Source organism: Cyrtonyx montezumae, unplaced genomic scaffold (assembly GCF_038088225.1).
Source record: "Cyrtonyx montezumae isolate F1298 unplaced genomic scaffold, pur_monq_1.0 scaffold_0, whole genome shotgun sequence".
Taxonomy (NCBI): domain Eukaryota; kingdom Metazoa; phylum Chordata; class Aves; order Galliformes; family Odontophoridae; genus Cyrtonyx; species Cyrtonyx montezumae.
This window is the reverse complement of record NW_027071824.1, coordinates 32,216,390-32,240,172: the sequence shown is the minus strand read 5'-3', so window position 1 is coordinate 32,240,172 and position 23,783 is coordinate 32,216,390. Positions and strand designations below refer to the sequence as shown.

The 23,783-nt window shown below is 35.6% G+C and overlaps 1 protein-coding gene across 1 annotated transcript in view; it reads left to right on the top strand.

The window, feature by feature from the left end:
- Positions 1-23,411, top strand: part of SHPRH (SNF2 histone linker PHD RING helicase) — a 40,197-nt gene extending 16,786 nt beyond the window's left edge. The window contains exons 15-30 of the mRNA XM_065731643.1: positions 1,675-1,763; positions 3,389-3,478; positions 5,516-5,623; positions 6,393-6,535; positions 7,484-7,657; positions 8,200-8,262; positions 9,382-9,607; positions 10,845-10,988; positions 11,367-11,468; positions 12,286-12,357; positions 13,327-13,515; positions 18,261-18,353; positions 18,853-18,939; positions 19,402-19,580; positions 21,695-21,775; positions 22,924-23,411. Of these exons, the coding sequence (XP_065587715.1) occupies positions 1,675-1,763; positions 3,389-3,478; positions 5,516-5,623; positions 6,393-6,535; positions 7,484-7,657; positions 8,200-8,262; positions 9,382-9,607; positions 10,845-10,988; positions 11,367-11,468; positions 12,286-12,357; positions 13,327-13,515; positions 18,261-18,353; positions 18,853-18,939; positions 19,402-19,580; positions 21,695-21,775; positions 22,924-23,020 (1,937 nt within the window). The 3' untranslated portion in view covers positions 23,021-23,411. The remainder of the gene's footprint in view (positions 1-1,674; positions 1,764-3,388; positions 3,479-5,515; positions 5,624-6,392; positions 6,536-7,483; positions 7,658-8,199; positions 8,263-9,381; positions 9,608-10,844; positions 10,989-11,366; positions 11,469-12,285; positions 12,358-13,326; positions 13,516-18,260; positions 18,354-18,852; positions 18,940-19,401; positions 19,581-21,694; positions 21,776-22,923) is intronic.
- The last annotated feature ends 372 nt before the right edge of the window (positions 23,412-23,783 follow it).

Genomic DNA, 23,783 nt, shown 5'->3' with positions numbered 1-23,783 from the left:
TGTTGATCAGCAGGGAGAAAGCATACCTTTTTACATAAGCCAAGACAAGAATTTATTATTAGTGTAACTGAGATCTTATTAATCTATTTGTTATTAGTTTGAATTATTATGGGTAGGCAGAGAGTAGTGTACTTATTTGCTGTAGTCGCGTTTAGTTTGTACTGCTTTTATGCTCACCTTCCCACTGTTCCTCTGGGTTGTGATGCTGGTGGTTCCCTTCTGCTGGGAAGGGAGGTGTGGGTGTGAGGCAGTTGTCAGCATCTGAAGTTCTCCATTGGAAGAAATAAAGTGTGTTGATGGTGTCTTGTTTCTCATTTAAGATTACAGTTAGGGTATTTTTTGTTTGCTATTGTGCTTTTACACTTTTTTTTTCTTCGTTTGTAGCTCCTCTTCATTGCCAAGTTTACTGTATATCCTAATGCCTATTATTAGTGTAATGTACTGTTTTGAGTGATCTTTGTTCCCTCTGAAACTTAGCCCCCACTTCTAGGTCTGCATTTTTTCAGCTGCCTGTGGCTGAAATTTTTCCACAGCCATGGCTTCCTAATTCAAGGCCTAGCCTGTGCATCATCTCATGGCTGTTGTGCTCCTCAACTGTGCATCCTGTAACTCTTCTTTACAAAGCTTCTACTGCTGTACTAGATCTGCATTTTTCTATGCTATGTGATTTCAATTGTAAATAGCTCATTCTACGTAAACATCAGTAGCAAGCTGCTATTCTGTGTCAGACTGTTATTATTGCACAGATTAATGAAATAAAAGTAAAGTTAGCCATAAAAACCTAGTGACTTAGAGAAATTACTGTCACTGCTAAGCAAATGGAAAGGTGCAGGGAGACCAAGAAATCCTGAAATGATGCCTGACAGGCCTGTTGTGACAATAGTATTTTGGGAAACCCTTGAAACTGGCAACTATTTCAATGTAAGGAAGAATAAATCTTGTAGTATCAGTACACTTCCAGATATCTAGAAAGGTAACTTTCTATTTTACTTCTTTGGTTTTTATACAACTTGTGCCCTTGGGCACTCCCTATTTTAAGACTCTCAAGGTTACTGATTTAGTCAGTTTCCACTTATCTTTTTAAATGTTACTGCTTTTATAGGTTCAACTTTAATTTTGTATTTCTTCTCAAATCAATTTATATAATCTGTTTTCTGAGAAGTGATAGTGATGCTGCACCATCTGCAGTCATGCTTTGTGTGTGTGTAATTATTTCTGTGTTCCTGAAGCATGACAGTTTTTCTTATAGTTAGCTCTCTGAAAGATTGTATAACACAGTGCAAATTTGTGACTAAATTCCCACAGTGAGTTGTAAGTGGTGAATTTTTTGTAGTGTAATGTATAAGATTTTTTTGACTTAGGCAATTCTGTATTAATTTTTTAAGATCAAAGAACTTTATAAACTTGCAGTCACAAATGATACTTAGCCTAGAAATGTAAATGTACTTGTAAGGTACAAAACTCTGTCTTCCTGTTTTGGGGCAAGAAGAAAAAGCATGGGATCATTTATTTGGCAGCAAGCAGATATTATACAGCCTCTCTGAAAATATCTTAGTTTTTTTGTTTGTTTTTTTTTCAAGTAATGGTCATTCCTGATAGCAATATTTAAAGATCAACACAATGTGTGTATGGGTATGTTTTTGTTTTGTTTACTTTTTTTTTTTTTTAATCTAGGAGAATATGCATTGGCTGCAGAACTGTACCGAGAAGTGTTACGTTCTTCTGAAGAGCACAAAGAAAAGCTCAAAACAGATTCCTTGCAAGTGAGTGAACACCATAACAGAGAGCATAGTTAATAGTTGGAATAATCTAAATTTAATTTAACAGGTTATGCCTTTCTTTCTCCCAAGTGGTGATTTACTCTTAGAGCCAGCTGTCATTATCATGGTCTTAGATAATAGTCTCTCTAGTGACCTTCATTTGTCTTTTTTAAAAAGCTGTTGCATTTCTAAAAAGCTTTTGCTTCTCAGTCTTAATGATATCCCAGAAGCAGTGTATGATCTCCACCTGCTGTTCCGTAATAAACTTAACAAGCTGAATTCCTAGAATTGTGTATGTGACCATGACTGCTCCCATTAATGGTATTATTTTACAAATTAGTGCAAATATAGGATGCTGGGATGACACTGAGTGATTTTAATGTGGGAAATGATAGACAACGATAAAATAATTGTTTGCACTGAATAAGATGTTATTTCAGAGAACATTAATTTCTCCATGTTTCAATACTAAGGAAAAATATGATCATGTTCTGAATACAATATAAAAGAGTATATGTTAATTATAAATAAATAATCATGTCAGTAACGGCTATATATTTCAAGAGTTATCAGTTCTAAATTGACTAAAATGTTCAGTATGACAAGATTTAAAGCATAATCAGCTATCTATTTCTTTACTTTGCTCGCTCTATTAAGCAACTCAGTCTTTCAGTGACTGTGGGTATTTGATGCCTCCATTTTGCTGCTTCAATCTTTGTGAAATTGACTCTTTTTTTTTTTTTTCAGTTAATGTAACTATATCAGCATAAATTTGTTAAGCAACTTGTAACATGGTTGTTAATTAATCTGTTTTACTGGATTGGATATAAAGTAATTTTTCTTTCAAAAACCTATGTTACCTAACATTGATTCTGTATAATAATTATCCTTCTATTGAGTGCTTCCCAGTGATGCAGCTTTGACTCTTTAGGAAAATGGCAAGCCACTGCTGTGCTGGCTGGTGTTTTTCACTGGCTTAACGTAGTAACTGGGCAAAGATGAAGTGAATTCAGGGGATGAGAAGGGCCTAAGAACAATGCTAGTGGAGGTTATTAAAAAAAGTTTGTGGAATATACAGGCAGCATAACATTAGGAGTCTCGTATGGGACAGGTAGGATGAACCTAGGATAAGAACAGAATGGCCTTGAAATAATATAGTGTTTTTATTCCACCTTTCCTGAAAAGTAAGCAAAAAGGTTATGTTTTATGCAGTCTCTTAATTTATAAAAAATGGTTAAAGATTTTTGGAGCTTTTTTTTCTTATATTTTATACTGCTTTAGTGGATCATGTGACGTCTACCTATAATGTTCTGAATTATTTACCAAGAATGTGCTATAAAATAGATAACTTGTTTTCCATAGTAGTAGTCAAAGGCAGTTTTAATTCAGAGGATGAGCACAAGACAGAATCTGAAGATTTGCCTATTGACTTGCTGTTACCATTCCCACCTTAATAAAATGAGGAAAATGATGTTTATTACAATATGCTTCAAGATTAACATGAAGGGGAAAAAATCTTTTTAAATGAATACTAATTTCTTGCTGATTTCGTTACTGATTAAGCTTTTCCTGTCACAGTTATTGCAATGTATCCTTCCATTACTACTGTGAGCTTTTTGTTTGTTTAGAGACTTCATTCTACACACAACTTGATGGAGTTGCTGGCAAAGCACACAGGAATTCCTCCAACTTTGCGTGACAGTCAGCTTTCAGCTGAGGTAAATCTTTCATTTTTATATAAACATGTTTTGAAGAACACCCTACTATATTTTATCCTTAACCCAAACTTTCAAGTTAACTACATGCATTTCCTTTCAGATTGGTAAAATCAAATGATATTTAATGTGTGAGGTATGACAGAAATGACCAGTAAAATGACACTGTTCTGAGTGCTTCATTATATATTATGCCGTGTTTTATATAAGCTCTAACTCATTCTTTGAGTTATAATTCTCCCCCACAATATTCACATGTAAGTAACTTGTATAGAAGTTACTGTGCCTCCTGAATTGCTTTTCCCCACACTTTTATAATTTTAAATATTTAGAGTCTTTTCTATGTAGATGTACTTTATTTGTCCTCTATAGGTTCCCTCAATTCCCAAAAAGCTTTCCTGTCTGGTCATAATTCACATTCTTAATCATATTTTGAAGCTGTTTTTGTACCTATTTTTTGACCCTGTGTGTGAACTATTTGAAATGCACTTTAGAAGGTTCTTAACTTTCTTCACAGACTAAATTTTTCCACTGGTGTTTATTCAGGCTCTCCCTGTATTACTTATATTGTGATCACGTGCCCTGCTTCTTCTCTGTCTAGAAAAATTGACCATTTTTGGCCATATAGTCAAGTCACTGCATGACACTCACTGTCTATATAATCCTTTTTAAACTGTATCCTTAACAGGGAAAACTCTGGTAAAATAGCTGGCATCACGTGCTAGAGAGGAACCTCCCATATCAATTTATAGCCATTTTCTTGTGTTTTCTTGCCCTGTGCGACTCACAAATAATGAAAGGATGCTCAGGGTTTCTTTTAGGTTCTGGGACTAATCAAGCCCCATCAGTGCAAGTCAAGTGAAAACAAAGGAAATGAGGAGAGATGGTGGGAAAAAGAAAGGAAGAGTTTACATCTTCTTATGTTGCTGGATGGGTATTTACAATTAATTCTTTAATGCCTTTCTCCGAATTACACAAATGCAGAAAATATTGTTCTCACCCATGTCCCATGAGCCATCCTTCTGGTATTGGTTTTCCCCCGGGAAAACAACTCTGCTGTGTTCAGTCATTTATCCCCTGGCATTTGGCAGAAGGGTCCTCCCTACTGATGGATGGGTTATTGACCCAGAGGCAACTGAAAGCAAGTCTGAATCCACACAGAATTTATGGCTCCTTCTTATTATGCCTTTTCTTACGCTATGTACTCAGTCCTTTCAAATTAATTAAATCTGGCGCTGAGCTCATGCTCAGCTTGTGTTCCTGTTAGTTTCTAGCATATGTCATTATCTTTCAGTTCATATAGCACTTGCCTCCTTTGCTTCCTGTATGTCTGCTATGAGAGTTTGTGGTGTCAGTGCTCATTCCATAAAGTTTATGGAGCAGGGAGACCACCAGGCTGCAGCCTGCCACTTAGCTTTGGTCAGCCTGCGTGGTGCAGTAATTCAGACCGTGATATGCCAAGGATGCTTTGAGAGTACCTTGGAGGTAGTTCCTTCCTGGTGGGCTATGCCATTCTGAATCCTGTCCTTCCCTGTGGCACACGTGTTACAGTGTACTTCAGTAGCATGCCTGGCCCCCTGTTCTTGGTGGTACCCCTATTTGAAATCTGCTATTTTGTACCCTCTGAGTCTCCCTTTTCCAGATTGCACAGGTCCAGTTCTTTCAGCCTCTCCATTTGTGTATTGGTGATCAGCTTCTTTATTTGCATATCCTCTAATACTTCTCTTTTCAAGCCAAATTCTGCATGTAGGCAGTGTTTTCTTTATCTGAGAATTGCTGTTTTAAATACTTAGGGAAGTTTCCACCAGCCTTTACTGCCCATTTTTTACTTGCCTTTGGGCTTATCCAAAGGAAAAATTGCACAGTATCTTTTCAATAATTGGACTTCTCAAGTGTTTTCTTTGGACTTGCTAATAAATGCTTGATTCTAGAGGGGGAAAAAAAGATGAATATTGCTGGAGAAAGGAACATGGTAACTGAGGCATTTCTGCATTTTCCTACTCTACTTTGTAAATAAGTTAAACTCTCATTTCCATACAGGCAGAACAACTTCGACAGCATTATATGAGTAAATCCAATGCAGAAGTTGCAGAAGCCCATCAGGCTTTACAGCCTGTTTTACAGACCATTCGGGAGCTCCAGAGAAAGGCAGGTACCTTGTACATATTCAGTCTGTGGATACTCTTATTACTATTTATACTCTTTAGTTTATCCAGAACTGCGGACACCTGTTGTCTATAACAGTTCTTTGAAGCTCTTTTTGTAGTGAAAGTTAAGCAGTATGTGCATATACACAGCACTCCAAAATGTTCTGTTGATTGCACAAAGAGGTTCACAATGTTTGGTGAAAAGATGGCTTAGAAAAGAAGCCCATGGTTGTGGTAAGATGATTCTGGTGAAGTTTAACTCCATGCTGTTTAATTTAATTTTATTTTTTTACTTTGACTGTATTCCTTGTACAGTTTAATTCAGTATGTTAAAAGTTTTGGTTTTGAAACATTTTTGTGATGTCAGATGACTGTCCTTTCTGATGTGCATTTAGTCATTATGCTTAAGACTCAATTACCTTTTCAGTTAAGGTAAACTGCTGCTATCACTCCCTTCCCCCTTTGAACTTAGTTTAAAGCCCTGTCAGTGAGCCCAGACGGCTCCTGGGCCAGGAGTTTTTTTCCCTCTATGACCTAGGCAGATTGTCAGTGGCCATCAGGCCAGGCACCAAGCAAATTGCCCCAGGGTCAAAAAAGTCAAAATTCCTGCTGTGGCACTAGCCTCTCCACCATGTGTATATCAGAAACATATCAGAACAGGAATATAAGATTTTGTGTGCAAGTGTAGCTTGAAGAGCAAAAAAGCCTCTGCTGCAAGGTGTGAATTGATTGTTGAATGTTCATGGATAAATCCATTTGTTTGTGGACAGATACATTCTAGTTCTCCTTGGTGGTTGGATGTCATCCAGACAGCAATACAGTATGCCATTGATGAAGAGCTTGTTCAGCGTGTGCAAAATGAAATAACCTGCAACTACAAACAACAGACAAATAAACTCTCCATGGCAGATAAGTAAGATAATAGCTAAAATAGGATAATGAGTACAGTTACGTCTGCTCAAATCTTCTAATCAGTTTTTGCTAACAGTTGCAGTTAAATAGTAGGCACTTAGACTTCAGAGCATATGGGCTGCAATTATGTTTCATTTACAGTCCAAAAAATTGTAACTACCTAGACTTGGAAAGAAAAATAAGAGAATTACACTTTTTTTCCTAGGTAAGCATTCTTTAAAGTGTTCCTTTGTATTATCATACTGTGGTTTTATAGTTTTTATAGCAACTTCTGGATGAAAGATTCCAAGTTTATTACGTTAAAATTGGATGACCTCTAAAATAAACTGACTCTCAGAAATGGGAAGTGAACAGACTTTATCAGAAAGTCTTTAAGTAGCAACATAAAATGGCATCACTGTGGTAAAAAGAATTGTGCTGTACCACCAATTTCTAAACTTATGAAGCAGTGCTTTAAAGGCTCATGCTATGTGAACAAATTCTCTTACTGGGCACTCTTTACTGTACTTGTACAGAATGGAATTCCTGATAAGGAAAATCAGATCAAGAATTCAGTAGTGTTTGTGTGGTACTCTGAAGCAATTCCAGTTTCTTTGTGGAATTAGTAATAATGGATTGAAATGACATCTGGAGGTCACCTTGCACAACTCCGTGCTTATAGGCTGTAGAGATTTATGTTGATCAACTTGCATGGAGGTTTGTTCCATGAAGTAAATCTGGAGTATTAAATAGCTGAATTTTTGCTAATAGTCTTTCTATTCAACAAACACTAGGCATCATCTCAAGGGATGCACCGGAATGATTCCTAACAGCTGACATTACATTTAGTAGTAGCAAGCATTTGTTTGAACTTGATATGTTGTCAAATATCGCTTGTCTTCTTCAAAATACTGAATTAAATTTGGATTAGGTGACTGTGTGCTATTAGTTCCCTCTTTCTCTACATCAGATTCAGAGACTGTAGAGGCCTTCAGTACCTGCTTACGACCCAGATGGATGAAGTGAAGAAGTTCCAGAAGACTGTAAGGGAAGCAGTGAAGAACTTAGAAGGCCCTCCCTCAAAGGAGGTTATTGAGGCTGCCACTATCTGCCATTTGCGACCTGTTAGACTTCCTCTTAACAAGTATGCCTAGGAAATATAAAATATATTTTAAAGTTTTTTTTCCTTTATTTGAGATGAGGAAAAAAAGATTAAAGTCTTCATTTTGTATTCAGGGTTTATATGTGCACAGACATCACAGGTCCAACTATGAGAATCATGACTTGTTTTTATAGAATCATGGAATATCTGAAGTTAGTTAGGAACCCGTGAAGATCATCAAATCTGACCTCAGTCTCCACACAGGCCAACCTAAGAGTTAAGTTGTACATTCAAGAGCATTGTCCAAATGCCTCTTGAACACAGGCTTGGTGCTGTGACCTCTTCCCTGGGTGGCTTGTTCCTATACTTCACCACCCTGTCAATTAAGAACTATATAGAGTGATAGAGTAATGTTATGCACATAAAATACTTTGTCATCAGGTGCTCTACTGTGTAAATATTAGACTTTAAGTTGCTTGTTTGGAGGGCTCTGTGTGTTTTTTTTCATATTTTGGAACAAGAAATCACATGAATTATCTCCTGATCAAATTCTGAGTGCTTTCTTTCGGTCTTTTATATTGCAGCTGTGTCTTCTGTAAGGCTGATGAGTTGTTCACAGAATATGAGTCAAAACTCTTTTCTCATACGTAAGTACTTATGAATTTCTCATTACAGAAAGAGAAGTAAGAACTGGATTGTTTTTTTTTTTACTTCAAGTTTTCTGAGATATTTTATGAACAGATTACAGCAACTTATTGCCTGTCATCTTGATAGCAATATCTTTATTCAGATTTAATTGTCTGTGTAAAATTAAATAGAAAAAGTTTTATAGATAGAACAGATACATGCCACATTTTGTCAGGTTGCTATAACTTGGTAGTACATTTGAAGTGCAGTGTTGAAGTGTTCACAAAGTGCACGTATAACTACAGATATGCTAGATGAAGGCTTTCTCATTTGTGCAAATATGTCTGCAATTTGGTAATGAATGGTAATAATATGGTAATATCATACCCTGTCACTGACTTTTTTTAAATTAATACTCTGTATAACGCATAGTAACACAATTTTACTAAATCAAAGAAGAGGAGATTTTAGGTCTGAATGCAGCTGTGATGGGAAGGAAAGGTTGCACCAGCCCATGGTATGAAAGAAATAGGGAGTCGATAGTGCTGAGATGTGGGTTACAGCCCTCTGTGTCCTTTTTTTTCTTTTCTTTTCTCTCTTATATCCCTCACAATGACAAAACCAGAGTCAAATATCTTGAGATTGCTGATCTAGTGGGAACTCTGTTATGATCAATGGAATAATTAAGAAAAATTAGGGTATTTTCTGAATAGGCCTTGTCGGTTAAGGAGGGAGCAGAGAAGCTGCGCAATTCTTGTACAGCGCAATACACAGGATTTTATTTTCCTTCAGAATTTGCTTCTGCTGCTGATTGAAGAGGTCAATTGTCTTTTTTGTTGTTGTTGTGAATGTGATATTCTAGAATCATTAACTAATGAAGGTAGTTAAGATGACTAAGCCTTTACAAAAAACTATTAATGAAACTGAGCTGCAAAAATAGTGTGTACAGTGATTTAATTACTGGTGCCAAGTTTGCTGTGTTCAAAGAAAGTTTTTGGGATATCAAATAGTGAAGCAGATGTCTGTATTTGTTTGATTTGCTTTTTCCTTTAAGTATTAGAAAGCTGAAATATATGGTGAATAGAAGAAACTGATGTGGAGTTCTAAATCGGTGATAAGTTGCTGTTTCTATTTTCAAGTGTTAAAGGCCAAATGGCTATATTTGAAGAGATGATAGAAGATGAAGAAGGGCTTGTTGATGATCGTTTGCCCACCACAAGTAGAGGACTGTGGGCAACTAGTGAAACTGAGCGTGCCTTGAAAGCTATTCTCTCCTTTGCCAAAGCTCACCGGCTGGATGCTAAGCTAACAGAAGAAGGTACCATATTTCTGGAACTCTTTGAAGCATGGAAAAAGGAATATAAGGTATAGTAAATGCGAAGGCAAAGAAATGGCTATATGGTTCATTTTATGTAATATAAACAAATTTAAGCTGTGATAAACAGTTACCTAAGTTGAGCTCCTGAAATTATTTCTCCACAAAACATTTTCATGGTGCTTATTAAGCGATCTGTTTTAAGGATTTTTATAAGAGCTATACTAGTAGCTGAACAATTAAGTGCTTTAATTCGTTCTCTTAGGACAGTGTATACAGATATAATTAAATGCATATTTATATTCAGTTAAATCAAACTGTAGTGAGACTCAGCAAATCAAATGTCAATCAGTTCTTTAATTCAGTTTACCTTCCGTCTTCTGTTGCTTCACTATTCTTCTTTTCTCCTGGATATTGTTTGGCAAACAGACCATTGATCTCCTGTTCCCTCTTCTGGAGGGAACTGCTGGAGGATACGTCTCTCTTCATGCATGCTTGTGTGACTGCGTTTTGTTGCAGTAAATAAGAGATGGAGAAAGGGGATGAGCTTTTGCTTGCAAAGATGTCGTAAAGTAGATGTAATCAGAAGTGTTCCTTTTGAAGGCTTCCCCTTCTCATTTTTCATCAATAAGTAGTAATTTTTTGGCATTTGCAAAAGGTCTTAGAATTTCAGGAAGGTCAATAATGACTTCTTGATATAATATGTAAATTACGAAAAGTTTGAGAAGTTTTACAGTGTTACCAGTAATTTGAAATGAATATAACATTTGTCAACTTGAATGTATTCTGATCTTCCAGTACTAGTCATACTTTTGTAGGAAATCAGCATTTGCTTTTGCTTGAGATCTGATCTAATCTTTACCTGTTGCTTGTCTGTTCTTTAATCAAGGTAGCTGTTAACATTTCTTTAGAACATACTTCAACACTTCACTTTTGGTCTTTGAACTGTGGAATAGCTAAGTCTTCAAAAATTAGTTAGTTGTTTTCCCTTATTCAACATTTGTTTAGTCTTTCAAGGGTTTTTTTAATGCATTTTTAGATGTATTAGTTATTATAGTAGCAGTGGTAGAAGAAATGAGATAAACTTTTTCATTAAGAGATGAGAAAAGAAAACAAGTAAAAGGTATAGGAATAGTCTTGTCTTCCTTCGTAGTTTGTCGTGGTGTCTTCATTTCTGTTAAATTTTCATACTCCAAAAATATTTTCATAATATATATTGTATGGTGGACTCGTATAAAGGGATCTCAACTCAGTTCTGCTGCTAATTTGTTTAGGCTTTTCTTATAGTTACTTCATGAATATTGGATGGTACTAAGGGATCACGTGTCTGCTATTGATGAACTAGCAATGGCTACAGAACGGCTGAGGGTGCGTCATCCCGATGAGCCAAAACCAAATCCACCAGTTCTCCACATCATAGAGCCTCACGAGGTAAACAAGTTGACAGCAAAGATTTTTTTTTTTCTGAAAGAATAAATTATGAAGGCTATATCTCAGAACAACAACAAAATTTATCAAGATCTATATAGAAGGTCTACAATATGTCTCTGTTTCAATTTCAGAACATTTGGGAGGAGCAAAGAAAAATACTGCTTTGAATGAAGTGTAGGGGCAGTTTTCCATTCGTTAGCATAGAGAAAATGATGGGTTAATTTGACTTTTTTATTTTTGCAACAGTAGAAATTTATTTTCCCTTTCTTTTTTCTATGACAGTGTTAGATCAAAATGCTTCCTTTTTTCTCTGTTGGAAAATAGACATTTCATCTGTGTTGTTTTTTTTAATACTTGTGTTTAACACTGTTTTTATAGGTAGAGCAAAACCGTGTGAAACTTCTGAATGATAAGGCAGTTGCTAAATCACAGCTTCAAAAGAAATTAGGACAACTTCTATATCTCACTAATCTGGAGAAAGTAAGGTTTATAGTTCTTGCTTTTTTGCTAAACTAAACTGATGTGCTGTATCTCCCTAGCTGAAGAAACTTTATATTGTTTTCATTAAAAATTTTCATTTAAAACTTCCTTTACAGAGAACACCTTTTCTTGAATGTGTTTTAGTATGTGTTGAAAATGTGCTATTCTCTGTATTACTGTTTCATCATAGTTGTTTATTACATTACACATTTTGACCGTTTGCTTAATTACACAAACACAGAACTGTGAAATACTTTTAGTCGGTTTAAATACTTACTAAATTAACTAGACTGCCTTCAGTAGAAGCCTTGTAAAATAATATACCTCTTCACGTACCCTCACTATTTTATGAAGAGCTTATCTCTTTAAACAGGAAAAGCAGCTTCATAGCTTGAATGAATATAAAAAAGACAAATCAAACTCCTTGTATTCTGTATAGTGTTAATTATAGTGTTAATCTTACTGTTTGAGTATGTACAATTTTTGCTTAAGGAAGCATGATTAAGTACATTTGTTTTCCCATGATATCAAACTGACAGAGTATGAGGAGGATCTCATTTGAAGCTTTTATTTTGTTCAGATTTTTCAAAGCTTTAGTAGAAATACAGATGCCGTCTGAAGGACTTCCTTTATTTACTCTGAACTATGTATTTTCTTTAATTCTTCATGGTAGACTTATTTTTTTTTTCATCAGAAATACTTTTGAGTGTATGTACAGACTTTAAGGATTTCAGCATTCATTTTTCCAAGGAACTTGCAAGTGTGGAGTAACTTCTTATTTGTTGAAATACAAAGTTTATATTTTTCTACTCTGTAGTCTCAACATAAAACTACTGGGGGAGTTAATCCAGAACCGTGTCCTATCTGTGCACGTCAACTGGGAAAACAGGTAAGACACTTTAGTCAGCAGTTTTTGCTTATATAAAATCTTTACCCAGAGCTGAGTCAGTTATATATCAATTTTTCAACATGTAATTTTAACTGAATGTTGTATTGGAATGGGAAGTAAACCCTTTCTTCTATTGTACCATCCTTTCACCTGAAATAATATCTTGCTTATTTGTGGGCACTCCTAATTCCATTCCTTAATTGGAAAAACCTTGCAAATCCTAAAATTTAGCTTTCTTGTGTATAAATCATTCTGTCAGTTCCTTCTGCTGCCTGGACCCATGAGAATTGTTCAGACTCTAATTGTAGGCACAAAAAGATTGTTTTACAAATTCCTTCTCTGCTGAGGAAGGTCACAGATGAGATGTAAATCTAACCCCTTAAAGGAAATATAGTTTTTGCAGTAAAAAGGTTAATCTTCTCTGTCAAAATTTTAAAATCCAAAGATGTTCTAATTTATATGCATTAATTTAGTATCTTCCTTATTAAAGAAAAAACTGTATAGATAAAGACATTTGGTTACCCAAAGAGGTTATGGATGCCCCATTCCTTGAAGTGCTTATGGCTGAGTTGAACGAGTCTTTGAGCAACCTGATCTAGTGAAAGATGTCCCTGCCTGTGGCAGGAAGGTTGGACCGAGTCTTGAAAGGATCATTCCAACTCAAACCATAATATAATTCTATGATTTTAAAGACCAATGCAAACGTTTTCATAATCTTTTTTAAAAAGGTTGTAAATTCGTAGTCTGCATAACTATGCATTAAAAATCCACATTCATAGATAGGAGTCTGTAATGTCTTCAAGCTTAAAATTCTGAAAATGTTTCTAAAATTCTTCATTTTTAACCTGATGACTTCAGTGAAAAAGAATTTTGCTGTGAAAATGTAATTTAACACATGAAGGAACTGGTTTTCCTTTGTATTTGTGTGAAACCATTGCTCTTTCTTTTTTTTTTCTGTTCCCTGTACAGTGGGCTGTGCTGACATGTGGACATTGTTTTTGTAATGAGTGTATAGCTATCATCATAGAACAGTACAGTGTTGGCACCCGCCGGAGCTCAATTAAATGCGCCATTTGCAGGCAGACAACTTCTCATAAAGAGATATCATATGTCTTTACTGCAGAAACTGCAAATCAGGAAGATGATATTCCTGTGAAGGTAAGACGTTTCTGTAAGCTTTCAGACCCAAACTTAATATTGAAATGTTTTGTTGCATACTACATTTACACAGACAGATTTACCATACAGGTTTTTAAGTAGCTTTACTTTTATAAATAGCTTATAACAGATATAGCTCTCTTCTTTTTGCTTTTTAGTTGACATAAGAGCCCTTATTTATAGTACAGTCAACATTTTGCTTCCACCCCCAAGGAAAAATATACATTTTCTGTGCCTGTTTTTTTCTTTTTTTATCTGTCAAATAAAAATAGTTTGGGTTTTTGAATTTGGTTCTCTAACTTTTAAGGGTTTTGGAAACAAAATGTGAAGTGATGTGACAGAGGATGTCTTTTTTTTTTTTTTTTTTTTTTTTTTACCAATAGTCTTTAAATGTGCCTGAGGAAAGGCCTGGTAAATGGATTAAAATTATACATTACTTAAAATAAAGCTATGAAAATAAAGCTTCTCGCTATATGTGCCATAAGACTGCTAGGATAAAAATATTTAGGCTAATTGATAAATCATCATTGCTCGCCAGAGGATATAAATTCCAATTCTGAACCAGAGATTAGTCATCTGAAATGCTTCTTGAGCTTCCTGTGTACAGTAATTGTTTTGCATTTTGATTACCAATGAGATGTCTGCTATACAAACCATAATTAGGGAGGAAAAATGCAACTCTTTAAATATGGGCAACTGAAAATTGAAAGCATGAAGGGAGGCTCTGCTTAAAAATGTGCAGGATAAAGACTTTAGATAATATTTTGATTTAGGGGATGTGGCTGTCTTTTCTAGAATGTGATTACGGTACATCTGGATATAACTATAACTATACCGTAGTTTCCATTTGGTTAGTGTAATTATAAGTAATAATGTCCTTCCATGTTACCTATGCAAGCCTCCTTTGAACCCTGTGGGTATACCAGAGTTGCAGACTTCTGCTGAAATTGACACTGCCATACTCATGCCAGTTATGTATGTCAGCCTTCCTGTTAAACTGGAATTTTCTTTTTATAAGTAGTTGCTTCCTAGATCAAATTATTAGAGTTAAGGTAGTTGACGGCATGTGGCACCAGGGGGAGTAAACAGACTGTGTTTTTGAAGTGCTAGACCTCACTTTAAATGAGTTTGAGAAAAAATTTTACTAGGTGCTTAGATAAAAAACCATCTTGATACTGGAAATAAAGCTTCAAATATGTAAATCACATAAGTAAAATAACTAAACTTCTTGACTAAAATGCAGAAGGAACAGCTCATGTGCTGTCCTGCATAAAAGGCAATAGGGTTTCCTTGAAGTACTTCTGCATCGAAAACTTAAGGTCAGTGAATTTGTGTTTTGTATTATCTCATTAAAAAAGAACAATTTCTGTTGTAGCTTTACTGTATTTACTGTCAAATCAGACAATTATTAAAAATAACTTTTCACTTGATATTCCTTTGAGGACAGTTGTTAACAAAATTTAACTAACTCGTGATTTATGTGAAATGTTGAGGTTAAGATTAATATTCACGGCTGCGTGTATGACAGTTGTCATTTATTCAATACTTACGCTTTCATCTGGAGGTTCTCAGACACTCTGATCTCTTCCAGTATTCAGTACCTTGTTTGATGTTTTTTTTTTTCTTTTTCTCATATACATCTTGCTGCTTCCTACCAGCATTAGCCTTGTTAAGTTACTGCATTAGATGCAAAAAAGACTACTCTAAAAGGGAGTGTCTTATACTCAGAGAAAGCTTTACTGTACATTTTGCTTCTGTAAAAGCTTCTGGTGTCTGTTTGGTGTTACAGTGGGTATTGCTAGCCTGTCATCTGAGGAATTGTTGGTAGTTTTCATTGTAAGGTGTCCTGTTTGATTATAAGTGGCTAATCTATTTACACATTCTCATCTGGATATTCAAGGAAATAACAAACTTCAAGGCATGTGGGTATAATGAGTTGGCTGACTTTCTTTTCATAAAGGCAAACTGAAAACCAAGAACTCATAAAAGAGAAGTACCCTATTGTGGGTACTTCTACCAGTATCACCTCATCATAAAGGTTGAGAACAAAATTGAATATTTTTTTTGCATGCTGTGAACCAAAGCTCAGGTCAATTGTTAGTTTGGTGACAAGTCTACATCATATTAGAAAACTGCTTTAGGCAGTGGGAGGAAGAGCTTTCCACACTTCACTATTATGTTTTAAAAAATAGAACAAAAAGTGTAAGCTCTTCATACTGTGTTGTTTTTCTTCCATCTTAGTTCCTCTAACTGATCTTGTACAAAGTCAGATTTGTTACACATGAGTCACAGGAAATGTAAAGGGTGGAAAAATCAACAATAGTGGCTATAGCTTTCTGTATCTTCTAGGATGAAAAATTTGGACCTGATAAGGTTGTGGGTTTTATTTGGGGGGAGGGGTGGAACTTGCAGGCAGTAAGAAACTGACAGAAAAACAGTGAAAGCAGACTTGACTTGTTTCTTTAGTTCATCTCAGCAAAAATACCTGAGTATTAAAAGCTTGGAAAGGTCATTTACACACTTTTAAACAATGGTCAGCTGAAATATAGTGCATGCCCTGCCTTTGGAGAGGGTATAGGACTTCAGTGTTGTAGAAGCTTACACCTGTGAAGTGTATTCTCTGTGAGTATCCAGCTTTGAATGCTGAGATGAATAATCCTAACAAAGAGTATTAGCAGGAATTATTGATACCTGAAGAGGAGTGTGACTGTTACTCAGACTAGACAGGTACATGGGTTGAACATAGGATGGCATTAATTTGATGGGTTGGCTTTCTGTGGGTAGTTTTCTTATTGACAGAAGTTTATTGTTAGTGAATTGCTTTTTGTTTCTCAGTGGATTTGATATTGTATGTAAATAATAATAACTGCTTTACAGTGAGAGGTTCTGAGTAATGTAAACGCAGTTTCTGGAAAGTAAAGTGATGTGAATTAACAAAACTATACTAATACATAGGAACACAGTACAGTAGGGATAAATGGTTAACTTAGACATTTATTAAAATTGGGTTAGATGCTGTTAGAGTAAACTTGACCGTACCGTTCACCAAGTTCATATGAACTTCATTATGTAAATAGTTTTACATGAGAGAATAAAATAAAATGTGGTCTGAGGTTGAAGAGGTTGCTCTTTCCCTCTCTGTTTTTCTTTCATGAAATGTTTCTGCAGAAAACCCAGTTGGAGCAGATTAGCTAGAGTTGTCATCAGTGAGTTACAGGTGGATAGTTTCAGGAAAAAACACATCAGTATTTCTGGAAACTATAGAAATTCCGTTCAGTTACCTTCAGATCTTCAAACTGAAGATGGTTATGCAAGGCAGCAGCTGTGAGTCTGCAAATGTCTTCCATCCTTTTAGATCATAATACCTAAGCATTGTTAATTGTCTATTTGACTTTTAAGAACAGTCTTAATGTCTACCAGGAGCAACAGAGGTGTAATGAAAAAGAATGGGTTTGCTACTATGTCTGTGACACAGAACTGCAATCGTTGTGGAAGACCTTTGGAAATGAAATGGTACTGTTTATTGCAGCCTTTGATAAAACAGCCTACAAAAGGTCTTTAGGAGCACTCACTTAACTGCATAACACATGAATGATTGTACAAATACTGGCTTCCAACTTGTGCTTAGACTGCCATCATCCTTCCCCACCAGTTCTGCAAGCAGCATAACTTGAGTAAATTTGATCTGTCATTGTAGCAAGCCAACATAGTTAATTCAGTGTTCAGAGCACAGGTACAGACAGGAGTAAAACATTATGTCCAGCTGAATCTAGTGCAGCTCAAAATTGCTGTACACGTAAGAACTAATAAGCAATTAAATAAGGGGTTCTTAATATTTATATAAACTTGTTTTACATTACATACGTATGTATGGTAAAATAACTGTATTACAAATGTGCACACTAAAAGAAATAGAGAGATACTAAAGAACTCTTTTAGAATCCATCTGCCAGCTTATTGGGAAAGGGAAGATTACAGAAATAAAAGTGAACAAGAGGAATGTAGTATTGATTTCCTTAAGTGCTGAACTACTTACAAATACATCATCTGTTTTCATGGCAGTGCACAATCCTTCAATAATGACATTCATTACACATACTAGTTTCTTAATATTTTGAGTTAATACAATATCTTTATAGTATTGAGTGTAGCTTTAGTGCTGCCAGAGCAGGAAACAAAAGCAACAGAGAAAAGGTTAATGCCGGCTTTTTTTTGTGAAAACCTTTCTGTAAGTATGAAGAGAGGGAAACGTAAAATTGAATAATTTTGTAAAGAAGATGCTGGTAAGTGAAACCTCGGCAAGCCTGGCTGTTGTGTTTGGTGTAATTGCTCTACTTGGGCTGTTTTGCCTCATCCAGAACTGGGCAGATGTATCTCTAGTCCTTCATTGTTCTAGCTGCTGCTCCTACTGTAATACATCACCAATCTTATAGTGGTTAATTACATGAGAGGTTTAAAATCAGTTCGGCACTGCTTAACCTACCCTTCTTCCAAGGTAGCAATGTTTAAATTTTTCTCCAGTCTATACCTGGGAGGGTTGTCATGTAGATAGGTCAGGAGTCTTAAAAACTTAAGTATTATCTTTTCTTTTTTAAAAAGCACAGCTTTATGAAACAGTTTGCACGTGTCTTTTTGAGATGTGAGATATGTAAGAGTCCTAATACAGAAAAATGTAATAAAGGAATGTATTTGGAAGGAGTTGTTTAACATACTGCTCTACTAATGTTGTTCTTTTGTTTTCAAAGGGAAGTCATTCTACCAAAGTGGAAGCTGTGGTTCGAACACTGAAGAGAATTCAGTTTAAAGATCCAGGGGCGAAGTCCTTGGTTTTCTCAACGGTACTTATCATCATTTTCTGTCTTGTCTTTGCATATGTGTTTGCTGTGAGTTTAAAATGGTCATGATATTCTCAGGGATTTAGTTTGGGTACCAAAATGTTGAGTTGTTCTGTGCAGCCTCTTGATGGTTTTGAGAATTTGTAGGACAGTTCGCTTACCTGGGGCATGAACAGTAATCCTTTTCAACAGATGTAACAGCTTGTCAACAAACACCTCAGTGGGAGAAGTTAGAAATTAGGAGTTCAATATATTTTTTAATTTGTCTATCTATTTTTGATAGATCATAAAACCATTTTGTGGTGACTGACGGTTTTTTATTCAAGTTGAATTTTAAGTACCTTTCCTGTTTTGATTTAGGAAAGGTATGGTGTCTGCCACGTAAGTTCTGTTTTTTTAAAAACATTAAATGTTAGTGCTTTTTAAAAGCCTTCGTATATTTAAGTGTCACTGCTGTTTGTAATTTTGAGTTACTTCTCTTATGTTTTATTTTTCTTTACAGTGGCAAGATGTGTTGGACATAATTGCAAAAGCTTTGTACGACAATAATATGACTTTTTCTCAAATCAATGGAATTAGTAAATTTCAGGTATGTAAATGATATTTTTCTTTAGATTATTTCACTGGGAGAAAATTACAAATCGTAGAAGTTAATTTGATCCATCGTTGTTTCATTTCAGAAGGTGAAAGAGCAGGAAATGTTTAGCAGAATCTTTAATCTCCAAATGATTAATTCTAAAAATTGTATTTGCCAGAAGTCACAGCTTAAAACCTTTGGAGATAAAAACACTAAATTCCCTTCTGAAAAGAACTGTTGGCATATTCGTGCTAGTGTTGAAATGTTAAGGATGAGACACTGGTCAGTGTTGCAAGAAATCCTTGCCTTCCTGAGAAGCTGTCTGTATCTTTTTGGTCATGACTGGTCTTGAATCAATCTCACTGCAATACTGTCAGAATGGGGCTTGTCTGTAACTTCTTGAAAATGCAAAGCTGTCCTTCACACTCTTTATTCAGGAATGTTTTTCACAGCATTGTGATGTTTGCCTTTCAGGAAAATCTCTCTGCATTTAAATATGATCCCAAGATAAATATTTTGCTGCTACCCCTTCACACTGGTTCTAATGGACTAAACATAATTGAAGCAACTCATGTTCTGCTTGTGGAACCTATTCTGAATCCTGCACATGAGCTTCAGGCCATTGGCAGAGTGCATCGTATTGGCCAGACAAAGTAAGAATTCAGGTTGCTCTAAGAGGCTTACATACGGTCCAGAATAGACCTGTATACTGTAATCAGAATAAATCTAGTTCACCGAACATCTCAGTTTTGGGGATACTGGAAATTTGCTTACCTTTAGAGCCTTAGTTTTTAACTTTGAAGTTCTCCTTCTAGGCATGTCCAGGTGTGTCTCAGATTTGCAGGTGTGAGCAACTCTGTTTGTCATATGGGGCTAAGTTCAGGTATTGCCCATCCTGGTTTCCTTGAGAAGCTTATTCTGTCTGGTCATTTCTAGCACTGAGTTACAAGCTGCATAATGTTTGTTTTGTGGTATTCAAGCACACTTTCCACTTAGGAGAATGCCCTAATCGCTGTCAAAGATTAGCACTCTGCCTATACTGATCTTAGTTAATAGAGACTGAGCAAATTCAGAAGAGAAATTTGTAAATACCACATCTGATTCAAGTATTTGATTAGCAAATGGCTGTGGCTGCAGAGTAGAAAGTACTAGGGAAAAATAGTCTGTACACCTTCTCTGTGTGTTTTAAGTAGTCTTTTGCAGGCTTTGGCTCCCACCAGAGACAGATTACTAGACTAGATGGGACATTGTTCTAACTAAGTGTATGTCTGTCGCTGTATTTTTTCCAAGTATTTCTCTTTATTTTCTATGGTTAGAGAATGGCTCCAACTGTGTGTGTATATATATATAAAAATATAGACATTCAAAATAATTTTATGAAAGTGTATACTATACAAAATTAAAGGATTTAATGTTTTTTTTTTAATAGGAAAGCTATCTGAGAGTCCCAATAAGTCTGGGAGATGGAAGCAGTATTCAGTATTGATACTTCTGTGGAAGCAGTTTTGCAGACAGTACAGGATGCATAAGCTCAGAGAGGACTGAATGAGGATCGAAAGAGTAATCCATAATAGGAAAATTTTACCCTGCAGAGTACTTCTTGTGATTGTATTATTTTTTTAAGGAAATATTTAAAGAAATCATACTATGATTATAATTTGAGCTGCCCTGCTCTGATGGGGTAAAATATTTATTGTTAGTTTGAAAGTATGGAGAGGTATTTTACTGCTGATATAGGGTATTTTGTGAAAATCTCTGCAACTGCAAAAGGAAAAATAATTTTTAAAAGGAAGTGTATCTTATTTGAATAATGCAAGTTATCATTTCTATGTAGCTTATGTACTTTTCTAAATAGCTTGTATAAAGAAATAGCTTTCTTTATTGCTTTAGAGTACTAGTCATCTTATGGTAAGTAATGAAGAGTTGAGAGGATCACAGACTATCTCAAGTTGGAAGGCATGTATAGGGATCATTAAATCTAACTCCAGGCTTCTCGCAGGACTATCTACATTGTATGTCTGAGAGTGTTGTTCAAATGCTCCTCGTGGTTCAGCTTGGTGCCATGACCTCTGACACAGCTCCATGCTGTTCCCTCGGGTACTGTTGCTCTCACACAGAGCAGAGCTCAGTGCTGCCCCTCCATTCCCTGTGAGAGCTGCAGCTGCTATGGGGCCTCACCTCAGCTTCTATTCTCTGGACTGTGCAAACCAAGGGACCTCGGCTGCTCTTCATGCACCTTGCCCTCCAGGCCCTTTGCCATCGTTGTAGCCCTGCTTTGGGTGCTCGTTAGTAGTCTTATGTTATAATGTGTAAGAGGAACATTATGATAGTAGGATCATTGAATGGGTTGGGTTGGGTTGGAAAGGACCTCTAAGATCATCCAGTTCCAACCCCAGTGCTAAGGGCCGGGACATAGCTTTGCAATTATTTGATGCCCACCAAACAGGAGGGCACTTAGTCTAGTTATAGCACATGCTGTTCAGAGCTTATTAGCTTTTCAGTCATTATTCTTCCTTCAGTCCTGTCTAGATCTTATTTTATGTTAATTTAATACATGATCCATCCAAGTGAAAGGATGGAATTTAAAATATCAGTGGAAATTATTAATACACTTGAACGATCTCTATCTTAAAATACTATGACTTTTGTCAGGAGTCTTAAAAAAATTAGGATGAGACAAAAGTAGTCTTGAACAGTAGAGAGAAACAACTTATCCAATACTCACTTTGTTTTATTTTCCTTTTTTTTTTTTTTTAAACACATTCAGGTCTACCATTGTCCATAGGTTCCTGATAAAAGCAACAATAGAGGAGAGAATGCAGACTATGCTAAAAACTGTGGACAGAAGGTATGTGTTTAATTTTTTTAAACATTATTATTGCAATGAAGTTGAAAAGATGATTCCAGCACATTCTTCTGCTACAATTACATACATTTGTCCCAGAAACAAACACTCGCTCTCCTTCAAATTCTTTTGATTGAAACAAAGTATTAGAGCTTGAAAAATTGATTTTTTTCTTTTTCTTTTTAAAACTTGATTCCAGGTCCTGGAAACTTAATGTATCGTAATTCTCTGGAGACTATTTTGTATACATTTTGCACATTGTATTTCAGAAAAGGACAGTTAATTAATACATGGTGTGTTGTGATTTGATTTTTCAGCTTACCTATTTCTGTTACTGTAAGTGCATTGAAACAAGTGGAATATAACAAAGCATGCTAGCAGAGCAACAGCATGTATTATAAGCTCTAATATCTGGCCTTATTATTTCTTCATATTAAATTTGACAAACCTAGATTGACCCTTCTGTGTCACATAGGTTGATTTTTGCAGTGAGTACGAGAGTTGTTCAGCTGTCAGATCATTTATCAGTTGGGTGTGCAAGTAAGAAGCAATTTTCACTATTGTACTTCTCCAAAAACAAAGTAACAACAGACCAAGTCTGAAACGATGCACTATTCATGTTCTTTGTGCAGAAAATGTAAGAATGTTGAATTTGTCTAACTAGATTGTGTGCACATTAAAAAAAGTGGCATTAGTTTAGGAAAATGAGTAAATTTTCCAGGTGTCTTTTCTGTCAAAATATATAAAAAAAAAATTATGTGCAAATCTTTGGCTTTAGTTATGAAAGATTTCACCTTTAGCCATAAAAGAATGATTTTTATCAGTTTCCATGTCTGTGAAGTGGCCCTACTTTTGCATGTATAATTCAGATAAATGTACAGTGATGTAATGATCTGGTGGGTAAAGTGAATTATCTCATCTTTTGCTGCTTCTGAAGTATTTGGTGTTCACCACAGTGAAGGATAGTAGATAGACTCAAGCTGTGCAAGAGAAGTGGCTGAGCAGTATGTGAACTTTCTCTAGTAGGAAGGGTTTTCTTCTGCAGAGCTCATAGCCACTTATTGGACCCTGATACCCTGATGTCCATCCTCAGTACATACAGCTTGTTACTTAAGTTGTTTTTGATGTCTGAATGTATTTTTTTCCTGCAGCCACACAAGCTCTTCCATGAAACAGTCAGAAGCTTCAGTTCTGACAGTGGCAGATCTGGCTGACCTTTTCACAGAGGAAACAGAGGAACTTGAGTGAGAAGTGGCTTGACCTCATGAAATCAGAAAGTACCTTATCTAATAATCTCCTGTATATAATACTGACTGTTATTCCTTTAAACACTAACAACTGCCCTTCAGAGACCTATTGGAAGTAGATAAATCTTTTAATTGTTAATATTTTATTCTGTGGTGATGTTCTTAGCAGCACACTTTTCTGATAGCACTGGAGAAAACTTGCACTTTATGCTTTAAACAAAAATATGGATTTTTATTCCCAAAGAGCATTTAAGCCTCGGATACTGACACTGAAAGATCTTGGACTGCTGGATCTTTACCACCAGGTTTGGTTGGCTGGTGCTTCAGTCTGAGATCAAAATTGTGGGTGGTGGGTTGGGAAAGAGAAGCAGAAAAAACACAAATATACTTTTTTTTTTACTGTACAAAGAATTATTAGGAAGAATGATTGTAAATAAATATTCTTCTAGAAAGGGCTTCTAGGGTCGTTAGCATTTAATGCCAAGTTCTTGAAAGTCTTACTGGTAACACTTTAAATAATCAATATTTACTAATTATTTGGATATTTGTATTAGACTTTCAGATATTCATAAAGATTTGTGTGACAATTAAATTTCATTGTTAATGCTCACTCACTGCAAAATCATGTTAAATTAAATTATGGTTTTTGGATGTGTGTTGGTCTGGAAATCAGTTAAACTCGTGAACTTAATGTACGTGTTTTTTCACTTACTATTGAAACCAGGACTAATTTAGTGCTTTGAAGTTTTTTTTAACCATTTGTT